The sequence below is a fragment of the Clarias gariepinus genome, chromosome 9 (genome assembly GCF_024256425.1).
Source record: "Clarias gariepinus isolate MV-2021 ecotype Netherlands chromosome 9, CGAR_prim_01v2, whole genome shotgun sequence".
NCBI classification, from domain to species: domain Eukaryota; kingdom Metazoa; phylum Chordata; class Actinopteri; order Siluriformes; family Clariidae; genus Clarias; species Clarias gariepinus.
The window spans coordinates 30833550-30850849 of NC_071108.1; the positions used below are offsets into that span (position 1 = coordinate 30833550).

The 17300-nt window shown below is 40.8% G+C and overlaps 1 protein-coding gene across 1 annotated transcript; it reads left to right on the forward strand.

Annotated features, from left to right (window-relative positions):
* LOC128529702 (rho-related BTB domain-containing protein 2-like) lies at positions 1-14312 on the forward strand. Its single transcript, XM_053503175.1, has 10 exons — positions 1-392; positions 7044-7245; positions 7392-7495; positions 7601-7786; positions 8104-9044; positions 10141-10259; positions 10553-10703; positions 10790-10878; positions 11031-11136; positions 11218-14312. The coding sequence occupies exons 1-10, from the start codon at positions 319-321 to the stop codon at positions 11424-11426; spliced, it is 2181 nt and encodes a 726-aa protein (XP_053359150.1). The 5' UTR covers positions 1-318; the 3' UTR covers positions 11427-14312.
* Positions 14313-17300: the final 2988 nt, after the last annotated feature.

The window sequence follows — 17300 nt, forward strand, 5'->3', positions numbered from 1 at the left end:
GGTGGTGAGGTGAATCGAATGAATCCAAACAGAGAGTCGGCTCAGTGAAAGGATTCAGACCAGCGCTCGGTGGAGATGAATGGGCCGGCGGTGGACGGGGCTTGTTTTTACCTCGGCGCGGTGAACTGAGGGAGCAGCGAGGCTTTATCCCGGGCCTCGCTGACTTACCTCATCCCACCTCACCCACACCCCTTAAAAAACAACAACAAAAAAAAAAAACCCTCCAGTAAACAGGCTTTTAATCGCAGCCGCCGGCTTGTTGTCTGGATATGAAAATGAAGCTCAGCGCTTGTCCTCGTCCGCGGCGAGCTCTGACCCATGGATGTCGTTTCCGTCTTTCGCTTTCAGCCAGCTGCAGCCAAGCGGATGCGCAACTTCTCCCCTCTGATGCGGTAAGATTAAGAGTCGTGCTTAATGCATCCAGCGCGGGGGTCGTGTTTTAACTGCTCAGGTTCTCATTTCACCGCGAGACCTGGACGTTATGTAACACACACGCGCGCACATACACGCGCGCGCGCGCGCACACACTGTGGCTGGAATGAATGCACAGCTGCAGGGATATTATTTAACATCTTGCACGTATTGTTTACATGACCAAGTGTCCACCTTCAGGGTCCGGGTTCGATTCCCAGTATGGAGCTTGTATGTTCTCCGTGGGTTTCCTCCCTGTACTCTGGTTTCCTCCATCAGTCCAAAGACATTCAGGCTCATTGGCGTTGCCAAGTGTGAATGAGTGTGTGTGTGTGTGTGTGTGTGTGTGCTCGCACCTTGATGGATTGGCACCCCGTCCAAGGTTGTACTTCCCAAGTCTCCTAGAATAGGCTCCAGGCCCCCTGCAAACCTGTATGTAACATAAAGCAGGATAGATGATGAGTGAGTGACACTGACTTTTGACATTGATGGGATACTTATGTGTGCAACATCCACAGTTCGCTCAGTCTGTTGCCACATAATCTAGCGGTTGATTTAAGACAATTAAACGCATGCACGGTACACAGTCATATAATCTGGCACATAACTGCTCATACCTTCACCTTCACTCAAAAATTTCGACTTAATTTATGATGCAGGTTTAACGTCAGGCAAACCACGAAACACTGAAAAAGTTTCATTCAATTCTGTCTAGCCAGTTTTGCATGATGCTGTGACAAAATCTGGCTGGACAAACATACAAACAGACAGACAAAGTTTCCTGAGACTGGTTTCCGGTCTCCAATGTATGAAACGTAGAGACATCATTGAAACAGCGGGCTCTGACCAATGTACAGCCAAAACCTTTCTTTTATTTATATGTTGTAGATGAATCATTTTAAAAATGCATCAAGGCCTATCAGGCATGCAGTGGGGTTACTTGAGTGCACAGTTGCATCAGCTGGCACACACTTTTTTTTTTCTTTCTCCCCCTGACTGTGTTTGAACGTAAAAGTGCCTGCGTCAGAGCCTGCTGATTTATTACCAAGCACTTTTGCTGAATGCAGAGGTTTTTTTTTTTTTTCTCTTGCTCACACACACACATACACTCAAACTCACACTCACTCCTTGGGGCTTTAAAGCAAAAGACTAAGCTGTTCTACTTCCTGGCTTTAGATCTTTAGCATGTTTCCTCTCATTGCATCAAGTATGGAAATCCAACACCTTTATACCCTTATCAGAATATTCAAATCATCTATTACACAGCAAAATCTCTACACCACGTGCTAGAGCTGATCTAACACCACACTCTCAGAAATAAAAGTACCAAGCTGTACTTTTCCAAAACAAAGTTTTGCACCTTTTAACATTCATTTGTTAATCTTCTATACTGTTAATCCGTTGTACAGGGTCGCAGGGGCCTTAAGCGTATCCCAGTAGGCTTTGCGCACAAGGCAGGGTGCACTTCATTGCAGGACACACACACACATACAGGCAATTTTAGAAAAGCGTATTAGCCTGATCTACATGTTATTAGGGAAACCCAAGGCAGAAATCAAACCCACAACCTTGGAGGTCTGAGGCCAAAGGGCTAACCACCACACCACCATAATCATAAAACCATTAAAAATATTTAAAAGTGCAGCGCTAAAAAGCACATAAGGTCACATGACATTAAATTTGTGCCCTCCCCATTTTTTAAGAATACAAGTCTATATTCGAATTGCCTCTTTTTTCTTTTTTTGTGTAGCGATTTATTTTCTACATTTTAGAACAATACTGGCGATTTCAAAACTATGAAATAACACATCTGGCATTAGACAATTAAATATCAACAACGCAACGGTTGGAAATGTTATTTTAAGTCACAAAGGTCACCTGTTCTGGAACAGTTCTTGTAAGGTCAGTATCATCAAGTGCACTTGCAAAACCCATCAAGCACATGATGAAACTCTCATGAAGACCTTCCCAGGAAAGTAAGACAAAAACTTACCTCTACTGCTTTAGAGTCACCAGCCTCAGCCAGGTATCACCAATTAACAACCAGCAGCTCAGATTAGAGTCGTTATGAAGCTTTACAGAGCAGAAGTATCAGATACATCTCAACATCATCTGTTCAAAGGAGATTATTGAAGTATTTTGGACGCCTCCAGTATTGTTTTATAACAGAGAAAGAAATAAAAATAGACGCGCCCAAACTTTTGACTGGTGTGTTCAAAAACAATCCTCCATGAATGATGACAAGGAATGGGACGTTGAGTAGAATTACAGTTAATTGCAAGGTATTTGCCTGAAATTACAATTTCAAGGTTCATGTGCATTCATCCGAGTAGAATAAACACCCTCTCAGAACAAAAAGTACCAAACTACGCATTACTTGTCACTTACGCAGAAGTACGCTTCATGTTCCTTTAAAAGCTTTGTTTAAACAGCTACACCATGTACCCCAGGTCTCAAATGAGATATAATCTATATCAATGAAGAAAGGGTTGTCTGGTATTTATAAAGATTATATCTTATCTCTGGGATATGTTACACTGTGTTCCAAGCATATGATATAATCCATATGAATAAAAGAAAGGTTTCGTCTGTATATTGGTCAGAACTCGATGATTTCGATAATATCAGACTCAGAAACCAGTCTCAGAAAATTTTCTGTATGACCGATTTTGTGACAGCATCACGCTTAACTGGCAAGACAGAATGGAATGAAACTCTGGCATTTGCCTGATGTTAAAACTGCGACATAAATAACATCAAAAAGTGGAGTAGAGATTAGGCAGTACTGTGCATGTGTCAAACTGTGGGCGCGTCTTGAATCACCCGCTGGACAGAAATGAATGAAAATTTTGAGGTAATTAAAGTTTTTTTTTTTTTAAAACTCTGGAGTCGTTTTAAGACAAAATCTTTATCCGGTCAGGTTTTTCCATTTCTTATCTGTAATTCACTCTCCGAATATCGAACAGGAGGTGTATTTGGCTAAAATCCTGGACGCCACTAAAAGTTCATTAATTCCTCCAGGCAGCTCATTCAGCACTGTGGGTGTTTTTTAATTGAAGACTGTAGGGATTTAAAAAGAAAAGAATGTCCATAAATCAGGATGTGTTTCCATGAGCTGGCTGTTTTTGAAGGCTGTTTCGGTAATAGTTGCACATTGTCTATACGCATTAAAAATAACCCATATCTGCTGGACACGGGGTGAGAACTCAGGAGCTGGGTCACCTTCAGCTTTCAGCCTCAGGAGCAAGAGGTTTATTTATCTCTGTGTGATTAATATAGTCGCATTTCTCCACTGAAAAGAAAACACGATGCATCTGTATGAATGGGCCGTGCTGGAAACAACAGCCGCGTGTGAAATGCATATCGCACCAATGCTGATTATATCAGGTGGTTACTTTTTCAGGATGTTGGATGAAGTGATTTGAAAGTAGCGCTGCTAAAGAGGCTGTAGTGTGCATCATGGTGCATTGGGTATTTCTGTCGACGATGTGGAATGCGTTTAGAGTGTAAGCCATTCTTCTCAGCCTGTATTCATAGCCCCAGAAGTCAGGAGCGCAAACCGCATAGCGCACTACACTACAGCGGAGTCCACTCATTGTAACCAGTAGCGACATATTGTTGAGTGTGAGAGTATGCGATCTGGGATGTAGCCACCCATCGGACGCGGAAGTCACACGGGTCTCCATGGAAACCAGAAACCGTGTTGCGATACCAACAACCTTCACAAGCGAGGCACTGGAGACGACGGACCTAGGCGCTGTCTCGCGCCTTTCAACCGAGCCTTGATTTGCAAGACGGTAAAGACAAAGAGAATGTGAGAGTATTCATGGATATATATGTATTGATGTATTTATGTATACTGTATATGAATTCAGGATTATATTCGCCTTCTGATTAACATGTCACAAGGCAGGTTAATGAATGAATGAATGAATGGATGAAAGAAAGACATGCACGGTGTTTATAAAGAATGAAATGACCTGCATTTGGTCCGTTTCTCACATCAAGTTCAAAGAGAAACACACCCTGTGCAGCACCTTAGTGTTCTCCATGATGAGCGGATGTTACAGCGTGCAGGCTGAACTTGGAGCTGCATCCGAGCTGATTAGAGCAGTTGATAACACCTTACTGGAGAGACTGGAGGATCTATTGCATTTATCGAACCGGTCAATGGCTGGATTGACTTTCAGGAAGCAAGAATAGCTGAAGAGGAGCTGAACGGATGCAGCGCAGTCATTCAAGGAACCTCACAATTGAACAAAGTCTCCGTTCTGTTAAGATACAGTGGAAAATCTAAGGTGTTTATTATACTGTAGAACAAGGTTGCGGTGTCAAATACAGAATAAACTGTTTGGGATGAGTTGTTAGAGGAAATCAGTGACAAGGACAGCACAGCTCAGATTGCTTTGCTCTTGCCAATAGTGCATTTCTTGACATTTATTGATGTATGTCAATACAAAACGTCTTAAAGGTCACATGAGTTGCTATTTTGTTACCCGGTTACCACTGGTCTCAGAGCATGTTATGGACAGTATATATACAGAGTCAGCCAAAAAAAATTTATACACTTAAACGTCTAAATATTTTCCCTTATTGCTAGACATTATATATATTGATGTTTATAATATTATTATTAATATTATATTAATATAATATACATCAGACTATTTGTCTTTTCCTGAAGTGAAAAAAAACCCTCATGTTTTCATCATCATTCCGGGCTTATTCATGGCTTTCACAATTAATGAATCATAATTGGCTACAGTATTGATGAGCTGAGCTAAAGTGCTTTTGTTCAGTCTATTATCAGTTTGTATGGTTAAATGGTTATTTATTCATGTCTAATCACGCTCATGTTCAGCCCTTAAGAACTGAAAGTGACTAATGAGCTATTGTTCGACTCATAGATTTATAGCCGAGGGGGAATTTAAGCATGTGACATGCGATGTGAGAAATGCTGATTGATTTGCAGCAACACAAATCAGTGGTTTCATTTATTTTTTTTGTTTTAATGATCCTGTAAAATTCAAGATTTAGTTTTTTTTATTGTTTATATAATTATGAATCAGTTTTTACAATCTATTTCATATAATTTTTTTACTCTACTTTTCTCCTATTGGCCTTTTGCACCTGACGTCACAACGTCTGTCCGCCATGGTCCAACCCACTTCTGGATGGCATAAGGGACATTACTAACCAGAGGCCAGTGCTAAAACCGGCATACAGTACATAACCAGTCACGCGAGCACTTAAAGCAAGGAAAGACATCTCATAACATTTGTCAGATTCAAATTTAAATTTTTATTTGTCACGTACACAGTCATACACAGTACGATATGCAGTGAAATGCTTTGAAATAAATATAAATAAAAGGTAATATGGTAGAAAATAAAGTTAACTGGTAAAATATACTGTACAAGTAAAAAATAAAGACATATTGCAGTAAAATAAGTATTGCAGAAAATTTAAATTAACTAGTAAAAGTAAAAATATACTGTGCTACCTAAAATAAAATAAGAATAAAAATATACTGTGCAAATAAGAACAAAATATATATAACGTAGAAATATGAAAGAAGAAAATAGAAATTTGTCCATAAGTAATGTAAAAAATGGCTGAGGTGTGCAAATATGCATAAAGTGAATTATTAAAGTGTCTTATTATTAAAGTGATTTGTGCAGTGGTCCATAATGAAAGTATAAGTATATAGTGCAAAAAGTGTGCATGAATGTGTCCATAGTGTCCATGAATGCCCACTGTTGGATCAAAGAACTGCTCCTACATCATTCCAGAATGCCTCCTAACATCTATGTTGGGATCGGAGTTACAGTGCTAAATAGCTTCTAACGCAAGGCTAAATCCGAAATCCCTCTCTAACCCCTGATCAAGGGCACTACTTAGTGTGTGATTGTTCCATAGTGTAATAGCTTTCCATTGTACATTAATTGGTATTCTGCACATCATTTTATAAAGAGTAAAGCACAGCGTATTTCAAAGCATTGCTCATTCGCGACAGAAGCATTGATGCTAACGAACGCCACGGAATCCAGAAACTTTTACAGACTCATGAAATAGTTTAATCAATGAAAGAAGGTATGATTGAATTACCATAATACCAGGTTTGGTTGATAAATTATGACTATATTATATATGAAGAGTTTGTTCAGTATTGCGTAAAGTGCAGGTTAATATGTTGAAACGGTACATTCGTTATTTCACCTGTGAAGTGTACACGCCTCAGTGAAGTCACATCAATGTGAACATCCACACCCACAACACAAGCTGTGTTTAAAGCGTTTAAATGTATAGCTCTTAACAGTGCGCAGGGACGTCGCTGAATGCAGAATGCAGCCCGAACAGCATTATTGATCGTCTAAAGTGCTGTTCCAACACTTCTGTCTCATGTGACCCCTGTTTAGGGAACGAGTGCCAGCTTATTACAGAGCTCAGCACGCACAAAGTGACACCAGGCTGCTGGATTTTTTATTTAGAAACAGAACAGCTTTTATAAACAGGGGTTGTGATTTTACACACTAACAGTGTGCACAAAACCCTGACCACACTTTAGGAAGTAAGGTATTAGCATATCTGTATGATTTTTATTTACTTTTTAAAAAATTTTTGGTTTTTAGGTCCCATTTTATGGATTCTGATATGGACTATGAGAGGCCAAATGTCGAGACCATCAAGTGTGTGGTTGTCGGGGACAACGCAGTGGGAAAGACCCGGCTCATCTGTGCCCGAGCTTGCAATGCTACCCTGACCCAGTACCAGCTGCTCGCCACACACGTTCCCACTGTCTGGGCCATAGACCAATACCGAGTCTGCCAGGAGGTGAGAAAATTCTGCAGTCAACCGTGTAACTAGCTTCGTTCCCCATATGCACTGGTTTATAGAGATATCGGAAGTGTTAAAATTGCGAATACAGTAAATACCTGGGTAAATCTCCATGCATGTGATAGGTGTGTTTCTCCAACCAGGTTCTAGAGCGATCTAGGGATGTGGTGGATGACGTCAGCGTGTCCTTGCGGCTCTGGGACACGTTCGGGGATCATCACAAGGACCGCCGCTTTGCTTACGGACGGTAAGACGTCCAGAAACACCTTTTTTTTTGTTTTTTTGGTCAGGCTGCATTTGTGCTCTTGTAGACTAATGTTGCATTGCTGCATCCCTGTGGGTGTTTTGGCAGGTCTGACGTGGTGGTCCTGTGTTTCTCAATTGCTAACCCGAACTCTCTGCACCATGTAAGGACCATGTGGTACCCAGAAATCAAACACTTCTGCCCCAGAGCTCCTGTCATCCTTGTCGGCTGCCAGCTGGACCTTAGATATGCTGATCTCGAGGCGGTGAACCGAGCACGGCGCCCATTGGCGAGGTGAGAGCAAAAAAAGCTGTCAATGCTGATGCTGTACTACTGCAAATAGCAAAATAAACAGATGTTTTACTCCCTGGCCTGGCAACTACACTAATCGCTGTCCCGATAGCAGGGATCGATGTCATTAGCGTCACCAGTGGGACAGCATTAATGATTTTTCATTTCACAGAGAGCTGCTAGTTTATTAGATTTGATGATCTAGTAACCAATACACTGCCAGCTCAGTGTATTTATTAGCCCTGACTGTATTAGCAACCATTCATGAAGCCTTTTAAAGCGTGTTAATTGACTAAATTGTCAGCATTTTTTCATTTCAGGCCCATAAAATCCAACGAGATCTTGCCACCAGAGAAGGGCCGTGAGGTGGCCAAAGAGCTTGGTGTCCCATACTATGAGACTAGCGTGGTTGCCCAGTTTGGTATCAAGGATGTATTTGACAACGCTATTCGTGCTGCCCTGATTTCCCGCCGCCATCTGCAGTTTTGGAAGTCGCATTTGCGCAACGTCCAGCGGCCTCTCCTTCAAGCCCCGTTCCTTCCTCCCAAACCTCCTCCGCCCATCATTACAGTGCCGCCTCCCCCCAGCAGCATGGAAGAGCATCCCGGGCGTCTGCTAGAGGACCCGCTGTGCGCCGACGTCGTCCTTGTGTTGCAGGAGAGCCAAAGAATCTTTGCTCACCGTGTCTACCTCGCCACGGCCTCATCTAAATTCTACGACCTTTTCCTGGTTGACCATCGGACACCCGAGGACAAAAAAGAGAAAGAACGCACCCGGGTGCCTCTGTCCGGCCGCGAGCTGTTGATGCGAGCGGCCAGCTTTGACGTTTGTGAGAGCAGCGATGAAAGAGAACGAGCGAATCTACGCGCCTGTACCAGTGACGGGACCCTTAGGGGAGGTGAAGGAGGCCGTCTGCTCCCAGCATTCAGCCGAGCGTTTGTCAGCGTGCGGGAGGAAATGGTGGATGACCCCTTGACCTTTATCTCCAGACCGATGACGGTGGTGCACATGGATACGTCCATGCAGCTGGGGCCTTTCCGTGCTGTTTTGCGCTATCTCTACACGGGGAAGCTGGACGAGCATGAGAAGGAGCTGATGCAGGTGGCTCACATCGCTGAGCTCCTGGAGGTTTTCGATCTCCGCATGATGGTGGCCAACATCCTGAACGATGAAGCTTTCATGAACCAGGAGATCACCAAGGCCTTCCATGTGAGGCGCACCAACCGCATCAAGGAGTGCCTTGCCAAGGGGACCTTCTCTGGTAAGTCTGAGGAAAGAAACCGCTATCTAATTCATCGGATAATATTTCATAATTATGACCGGTATGATTGTATATACTTTTTACAGAATTATTGGCACATGATGGCAATACACAATTATTTAACTTCTACTTAAACAACTGAAGAACCTATTTATAATTCATAGCTATCGTCCCAGGCAGCAGGTTAGCATTGTCGATTCCCACCTCAGGTTTGCATGTTCTCCTCATGCTTGTGGTGCAGTCCAAAGACATGCAGATTAAAATCATTTGCATTCCCAAACTGCCCATAGTGTGTGAACGAGACTGCGATGGATTGGCACCACGTCCAATCACTCACGTGAGTGAGCAACAATCTCAGATATGTGCCGACCACATCCGGCAGGATAGAAATGTTCTTAAGATTAGAGTGATAACTTAGAAGACGAGCAGACTACGCAAAAAGAATAAATAAACCCCCTTACAGCCACAAGTCATGTCTTTAATTTGTCCCGACTGCAAATAAACTGAGTGTTTCTCTTATTCTCCTAAACGTTCTCTTTCTCTCTCGAAGTTTATTGCACTTCACTTGTCGCAGTATGAGGTTATTTCATACCTCTTGCATTAACAAAAAAAACCTGAGTATTTTTTATATATATATATATATATATATATATATGTATATATATATATATATATATATTTATTTTTTTTTTATCTGTTTCCAAATCAAGCCCTTCCATCCTTTCTGCCTTATTGTGATATTTAGCAACTTGTTCCTCCACCTCCCAAGGAGACGGGTCAGCGTTCAATATTTCACCAGCTGGCTTTTTACACTTATGTAATCAGATGTCCATCAGAGGAGTAGGCGATGTTTGGTGTTTTCAGCCTATTCGGAATTTATTGTGGGGTAACGTGTGGGTCAAGATGTTTTCTTGTACTAGCTGTTTTCTACTGCTTATATAACCTTAGGACTTCTCTGTTTGTTTATTTTACACTTCTGTACTGCTTTTTCAGCGTTTTACAGTAAATGACCATAGGATTTGTAGACTGCCATAATAAAAACCTTCTTATGAAATTCCTGAATATATATTTTGTTTTGTTTTTTCTCCCATGGCAGATGTGGTGTTCAAGCTGGATGACGGTACAATAATGGCCCATAAGCCTTTGCTGATCTCAAGCTGTGACTGGATGGCGGCCATGTTTGGAGGACCGTTCGTGGAGAGCTGTACCAAAGAGGTACATAAGCGCTCTTTGATTTTTTTTTTCTCTCTGGTGGTGTGCCAGTGAAAAGATTTCTGAAAAGCTACTAAACTGTGGTTTGAATTGAGTACAAGTTCAAGCTGTTTCTTAGGCGTCTTGGGGCTTATGAGGTGTTTCGTGATCTTTGACCATAGGGGTGGGTTTTAGGGATCAGATGTACATTTTAAGATCACAATTAGTGCACTAGAGGAAGGGAAAATGGTCCTTTCTAAGCAACAAAAACGTGTACAAATGACTAAAATGATTTTGTTATACTGTATGTTTTTCAGGTGTTGTTTCCGAACACAACCCGTAGCTGTATGCGTGCGGTGATGGAGTACCTCTACACCGGCCGGTTCTGTTCTCGCCCAGACCTAGACGCCATGGAGCTCATCGTTCTTGCAAACCGTCTCTGTCTGCCTCACCTGGTTGCACTGACAGGTACTCACACACACACACACACACACACATTAGGAATATACAGTATTTACAGTATTAAGACTTCAGTTTGTGTGTGGTGGTTTTAGAGCTCTACACTGTGACCGTGCTTATGGAAGCTGCTATGATGGGAGCCGATATCGATGGAGAAGTGCTGGTTTATCTGGAAATGGCTCAGGTACAGTAAAAGTTTGAGTGCCAGTCTGCTGAAAACATGGAGATTACGTCAGCTGATACAGACGGTGGCAACTGGGGTAAATCTAGCCAATGTAGTGCACAGAAATTTATGTTTGGTTTTGTCCTTTCCTCGTATGGCTGTGTTTTTCTCAGTTCCATGGTGCCCACCAGTTAGCTGGATGGTGCCTCCATCACATCTGCACCAACTACAACAGCGTCTGCCGCAAGTTCCCTCGTGACATGAAGGCCAAGTCCGCAGGTATTCGTGCACTCCCCTTTCTTTAAATCCCTCCTGAACGTCCGTGTTTAATCGCTCAACATTATCAATGTGCCTTTTCAGAGAACCAGGAGTACTTCGAGAAGCATCGCTGGCCTCCGGTGTGGTACCTCAAAGAGGACGATCATTACCAGCGGGCGCGCAAAGAGCGCGAGAAAGAGGACTACCTGTACCAGAAACGCCAGTGTAAGCGCAAGTGGCTCTTCTGGAATCTTCCTTCATCACCCTCTTCCAACTCTCCGTCCTCTCCCGGGTCCTCCGCTGTCGTGTGATTTAATCAAGGTGGTAATCAAGGCTGTATTGATCCGCCGTTCGATGGAAAAGCACACCCATCAGGAGTGGCGTTGATTTTGGCCTAAAAATATACGTTAAACACTTCGGAAGGTGAGCCAGAGACTGTAAGAATGTTCCTTTTTTTTTTTCTTTTTATCCCAATCCCTGAGCGGCTGTTCATACACACCCACAAAAGACCCATCAAACAAAACATGCTCACGACAACGTGAATCAAATGACTTTTCTGCTACAAAACCAATTACAAAAGGCAGATCTTGATTTCAGAGTGGGATTTTAAAAGTTTTTTTTTTTTTTTCTCCACTTCTAATAATAAATCACCAGTGTCATGAAGATGTGCTGCATGAACGAGCGTGCAGATTATTACATCTGGCTTTCCCAGTGGAACAAGTGCGTCGTCTGGGATCACATGGCGGATTGGCCCGTCCTGCTCTTACGGAATGTTAATAGTTCCCGAATGGCCCTGGCTGTGACTTCGACTGCGGATTGTTTGATCTATTTTTTTATGATTCAGAAAAGGGCTCTCGTTTTTCCTCGTCATCTTTGGACCCTTTCTTTGCTAGAAAAAGAAATGAAGTTGATAATATCAGCCTTGCACATAATCCATTATTTAACACCTCAGAATGGTAGGAATAGATGAAAAAAAAAAAAAAACCCTCTGAATTCTCACCACTGTTCGTAAACACAATACGCAAGACCTCAGATATCTTTAGACCACTATATCACATCAGATCCTAACATTTCAATAATCTATGTAATAGGGATTGCTCCTGCTTTTATTTGGTGAACCCTGCACGTCACACCCTCCTAGACTGACAACGTGAGATATTAAAATATATTTAAATAATACTAGACTCATGGGCAGGCCCATGTCATTTCTATTAGAATGCATTTGCGAACAGTATTGTAGAAAGCACATAATGCTAATGTCTTGGTCATTTGAAGTACAAGTTACGTTTTAAGGCTGTGAAGTTACTGTAGAACGTAGAATATAATGCAAGCAAAAATCTAAAAGAGAAAAAAAAAAAAAAACATTTTCCTTGTATGAGGAACCGCCTAACACTGAGAAGAGATAAAATCAGTTTACGGAATGTAAAATGCCATTTTAGGTTATAGCAAGCTTTCTAAATTCTGCACAGTGTTGTTTACATTGCTTCATCTGAAACCTGTAAGAGATGGAATCCCGCAAGCATGATGCATATTAAGTAGCATTGAGTAGAACCACTCGGTTTTCAATTCACGCTCTTTATTAATAGCGTTAACTGATGATCTTAGGATGCTGATTTATGTAAACGGCTAGGGAAGAATGGATAATCAAATGTTTACTTAAATTATTGTGATATTCTGTTACTAATAATATTCATAAAAAGTGTGTATGTGAAAACTTAAAGAGAAAATACAGAGACCTAATACACCTTAATGCTCTTCATACGTATCTGTCAAGTACAAGGGATGTTCAAGTCAAACCTGGACTTTGACTAGATGCAGCACGTCTGTAACGCTGGCCTCCCAGGAACTCCTTTCTTGGCCCAAACAGGTGGAAATCCTTTGGAGCACGGTCAGGACTGTAAGAGGGATGTGGCAGCAACTCACAGCCTGGTTCCTAATGTGTAAGCGGTGTTTGTTAATGGTTTTGTGTACAGTTTCCACAGACAGATGTGTCTCTTCCGCAAGTTGACGAAAAGTTGTTTTTCAAGATTTCTACTGGCCAGGCTCTTCATTCACAGACTTACGGCCTCTTTTTTTTTTATTCTTTTTTTTTTGTGGCTAAGAGTCTCATCACTGTACTGTGCTCGAAGTCTAATGTAAACGTCAATCACTTTTATGCCTTCATTCACAAGAAATTTCATCACAAGTCTCGGTTTGACATGAACGCCCCTCGTATATTCCAATAATGTGACCTATGAAGCATCAGAGATAAATTTCGGTTTATAAAATGATGTTTTGTTTCAAAGAAATCAAGGTAGTAATGTACCAGCACACATTTAGTTTATATCAATAATCCTTCAATTTGTGAAAAGAAGTGTCAAGTAGAACCAGGTTATGCCAAGCATCTAAACCACGATGAATGCCTTTTTAAAGATTTTACTGTAGGATAGATTTAGAAAACTTTACAGTTGACTAACCTATCTGTCCCAGGTTGACGTTTGAAGTGGGATGTTCCAACCATGGTTATAACCTACTATTCCTTGGATGCCCTGTGATCTATGAAGTATCTCCAGTACCGTTACAGGTCTGGTATGCTATTGATGGCGGGTTTATAGAAGATAGCATGTGGTCGATTAGGTTAGAGTTTCCTCTGAAGAATGAACAAGGGTGGAGTTAGCAGAGATACCCATTCCAAAATATAGTTGTATAGAAATCAGGGTATAGTGAGAATACACATACAGTGCCTTGCAAAAATATATTTATACCCCCTGAACTTGGTTGTCAAGTTACAACCAACAAATATAAATGTGTTTGTTTGGGTTTTTCTGTGATAGACCAATAACATAATTGTGAAGTGGAAGGAAAATGATGAATTGTTTTCAAATTTTTTTACTAATAAAAATCTGAAAAGTGTGGCGTACATTTGTATACAGCCCCCCTTTTACTCTGATACCCCTAAGTAAAATCCAGTAAAACCAATTGCCATCAGAAGTCAACTAATACATAGTACATAGAGACGGCATAATGAAGCCCAGTTGTAGAGAAATTTAAAGCAGGGTTAGTTTATAAAAAATATCCCAAGCTTTGAATATCTTACTTGCATCAATACTTTTGCAAGGTACTGTAAGTGTGTGCAAGTATACGGTGCACTTCAAAAAACTGTATTTTAAAATCAGTTTGTTACATTAATTACATTAATACATTGATAAACTCTGGCGTAAAGTACCAGCTATGTTTTTACATAAAAATCAGTTTCGGTGGCATTTCAGTTAAATATGCTTGTTGATTTTCTGAATCCATCCTGTAATATAGGAGAAAAAGGTTTTTTTCTTTTTCTTTTTTAAACGGCTAACAGATCATCTGTATATAAAAAAAGAAAACATTTGAGTGTCATATGTTATTATGGTTGACTATTGATATTGTCCTGATGTTGTCTTAATGTCCTAAACAGAGATTTCAGTCACTTTGTAGGAATAAGTGTAATTCCGCAGACCTCTCTAAACGTTAATGTGGTATTGAAAATAAGTTGGCGTTTATTAACCATGAATCTGTATGTGATCAATTCTGAAGGTTGACTGGATCCTGTGAGACTTTTACTGATACTGAATGTGAAAGTGTACATAGTTAAGCATCAGTTTACCGTAAATACGTTCATATGTTTTTGGAAAATTTGTCCATCCAATACGTTGTTCAATGTTTTTTTTTTTTTTTTTTTTTTTTTTAAAGAAAGCTTTAAATTCCTTTTAAGGTCCTTTTTAAGCTCCAAATATTGAGTGTAAAGTATGTACTAACAAAACTAAACACGACAATTGTAAAATGTTTTCTTTGGACAGCAATGCTTTAGACACCAGGTAAACACATTTAGGAATTTCTCAGTATTTCAGCTGAACCCACATGTGCTGCTGCAGTCGAGACACCCCATGCCTTAATGTAAATGATTCTGTTACAGTAAAGGGTTCTTTTCACTCTGTACTGTATGTGTTTGTACTGAAACATGGTGAAACTTTGTAAGTACTAAACATGTTACGCACTGTATATTTATTCATCATGCACAAGTATCCACACTACCATTTCTCCGGGACATACAGTAGTGTTTGTTTTTTTATTTGTTTTGTTAGCAGGCATTATTTTAAAAAAGAAGCAGTTTAGAGAACATTTAGTTTAAAATGTAAAATTGTTAATAGCCTTTAAGATCTTAGGCATTAACAAAATCAGTTTTCTGCTTCATCTACCCCCATGACAGTCCACAACCCACAGAAATCAGTGCAGGGAATTCCACTTCTAATTCGTCTTTTATTATTACTGACTTGCTGAAATGCTATTTAACACTTTATAGGTTCTGCATATGCATATATATGTATTGAGCAGGTCCCCATTTTTTCCACCATAACAGTAATGCACTGTGTGTTCTAACACCTTTTTATCAGAACGAGCATTAACCTTCTCAGCAATTTAAGCTACAGTAGCTCTCCTATTGGCCCAAACTACATGGGCCAGCCTTCGCTCCCCATGTGCATCAGTGAGCCTTGGTCACCCATGACATTATTGCCAGTTTACTTTCTTTAATCACTTTTGGAATGCCCTGACTACTGCAGCCTGGAAACACCCTCGAAGAGCAGCAGAGTTGCTTTGACCCAGTTGTCTGGCCTTTTACTATTTTGGCTTTCTCACAGTAGCTACATTTTCAATATCTCCTTACAATGGCCACTGGAAGTGGGTGGGATATACAGTATTAGGAAGCAAGTAAACCTTTTTTCCTGAAGTTGATGTCTTGGAAGCAGAAAAAATGAGCAAGCAAAAGGATTTGAGGGACTATAACGAGGCCCAACTGCAGCTTGTGTGGGACGTTCCTGGCCTGTGTAGTCAGAACACAGTGCATCACTATTACGGTGACAAAAGGGGGACGTACTCAATATTAGGCCGGTGGTCATAATGTTATGGCTGATCGGTGTATATAAACAGTAAGGCTAGAATCCTATTATGTGCATGTAATAGACCTTTTTTTTTTAAAAAAAAGTTTCGGAATCTAACACTGCTTTAGATTTTAATATAATCAGTATGGATATATACTAGCTTAAAGCTAAGCACTATGCAGTATTTTAGGCGACTGTATATTATATACTGCACTTGGATGCAGTTTTAGACACTAAAGCAAGCTCTGAGTAGGACTATTGATTTTATTAAAACTAGAACGTGCAAAAAAAAAAAATGCAAACTCCTGAAATGTTTCCTATGTTCTCGGTGCTAACATGCCACCGCTGCAAAGAAGCACAAACCAAAGGGAGCACCCCAAGAGATGTGTTTTTGCTGCACAATCACAACTAGTTGCTCTGTAAAGGAGTCACAGATGTTAAAGGGTTGAATACAAAACATCAATGTTTTCTTGGATTGGGGTGGGGGGATGAGTGGGGGTGGGGGGCAATGTGGTGGAGAATGGGTGTAGTTTGTACCATCAGGAAATGGACATCTGACATTGTAGCATGTGTTCTGCTCTAAATAGTGTTTATATAATAAATACTAAATGGCAATTATGTGACTCACTGTACCTCTGTCTTCACACCATACAGATGCTTCATCTTCTGTGGAAATTAATTAGCACTTGTATTTTTTTTTTATTTTGTATTTTTAACATAGTCTCAAGAAATAGGTCTTTTTGCTTTCTAAAGGACCTTTTTGTAAGCCACTCGTTTTCAGTCCAGTCACTGTACCTGAACAACAGATTATTTAAATATACTAAACGTCTGGGCAGTTTACAGCCAATTGTAATAATGCATTTATTCTCTTTTCTTTAATCCACATCATTTCATTTAATATGAAGAAATTAAGGGGTTCGGTGGCTTAATGATTAGCACTGTCGCTTGGCACCTCCAGGGCCTGGGTTCGATTCCCACCTCTGGTCTGTGTTCACGGTGTTTGCCCGTTCTTCCTGTACCTGGTGGGTTTTCTCCTACAGCCCAAAGACATGCAGATTAGGCTAATGGGCTTTTCCCGTATTGTGTAAATGAGGGTGTACCCCGCCTCATGCCCCAAAGTCTCCTGCGATAGGCTCAAGTCCCCCACGACCCTGTACAGGATGAGCAGTATAGAAGATGACTGAATAAGTGAAAGCAGCTCAATACTGTTGCATTACATATTGTACTGTGCATGATCTAAGACTGATATAAACTGCTGTTTTTAAAAATGCATTTTTGAATTAAAAAAATATA

Coding starts and splice junctions, on each gene's coding strand:
- LOC128529702 (XM_053503175.1), top strand. CDS start 319: ATGGATGTCGTTTCCGTCTTTCGCTTTCAGCCAGCTGCAGCCAAGCGG. Junction 7,246..7,391: donor AATACCGAGTCTGCCAGGAG/GTGAGAAAATTC, acceptor TTCTCCAACCAG/GTTCTAGAGCGATCTAGGGA. Junction 7,787..8,103: donor GCACGGCGCCCATTGGCGAG/GTGAGAGCAAAA, acceptor TTTTCATTTCAG/GCCCATAAAATCCAACGAGA.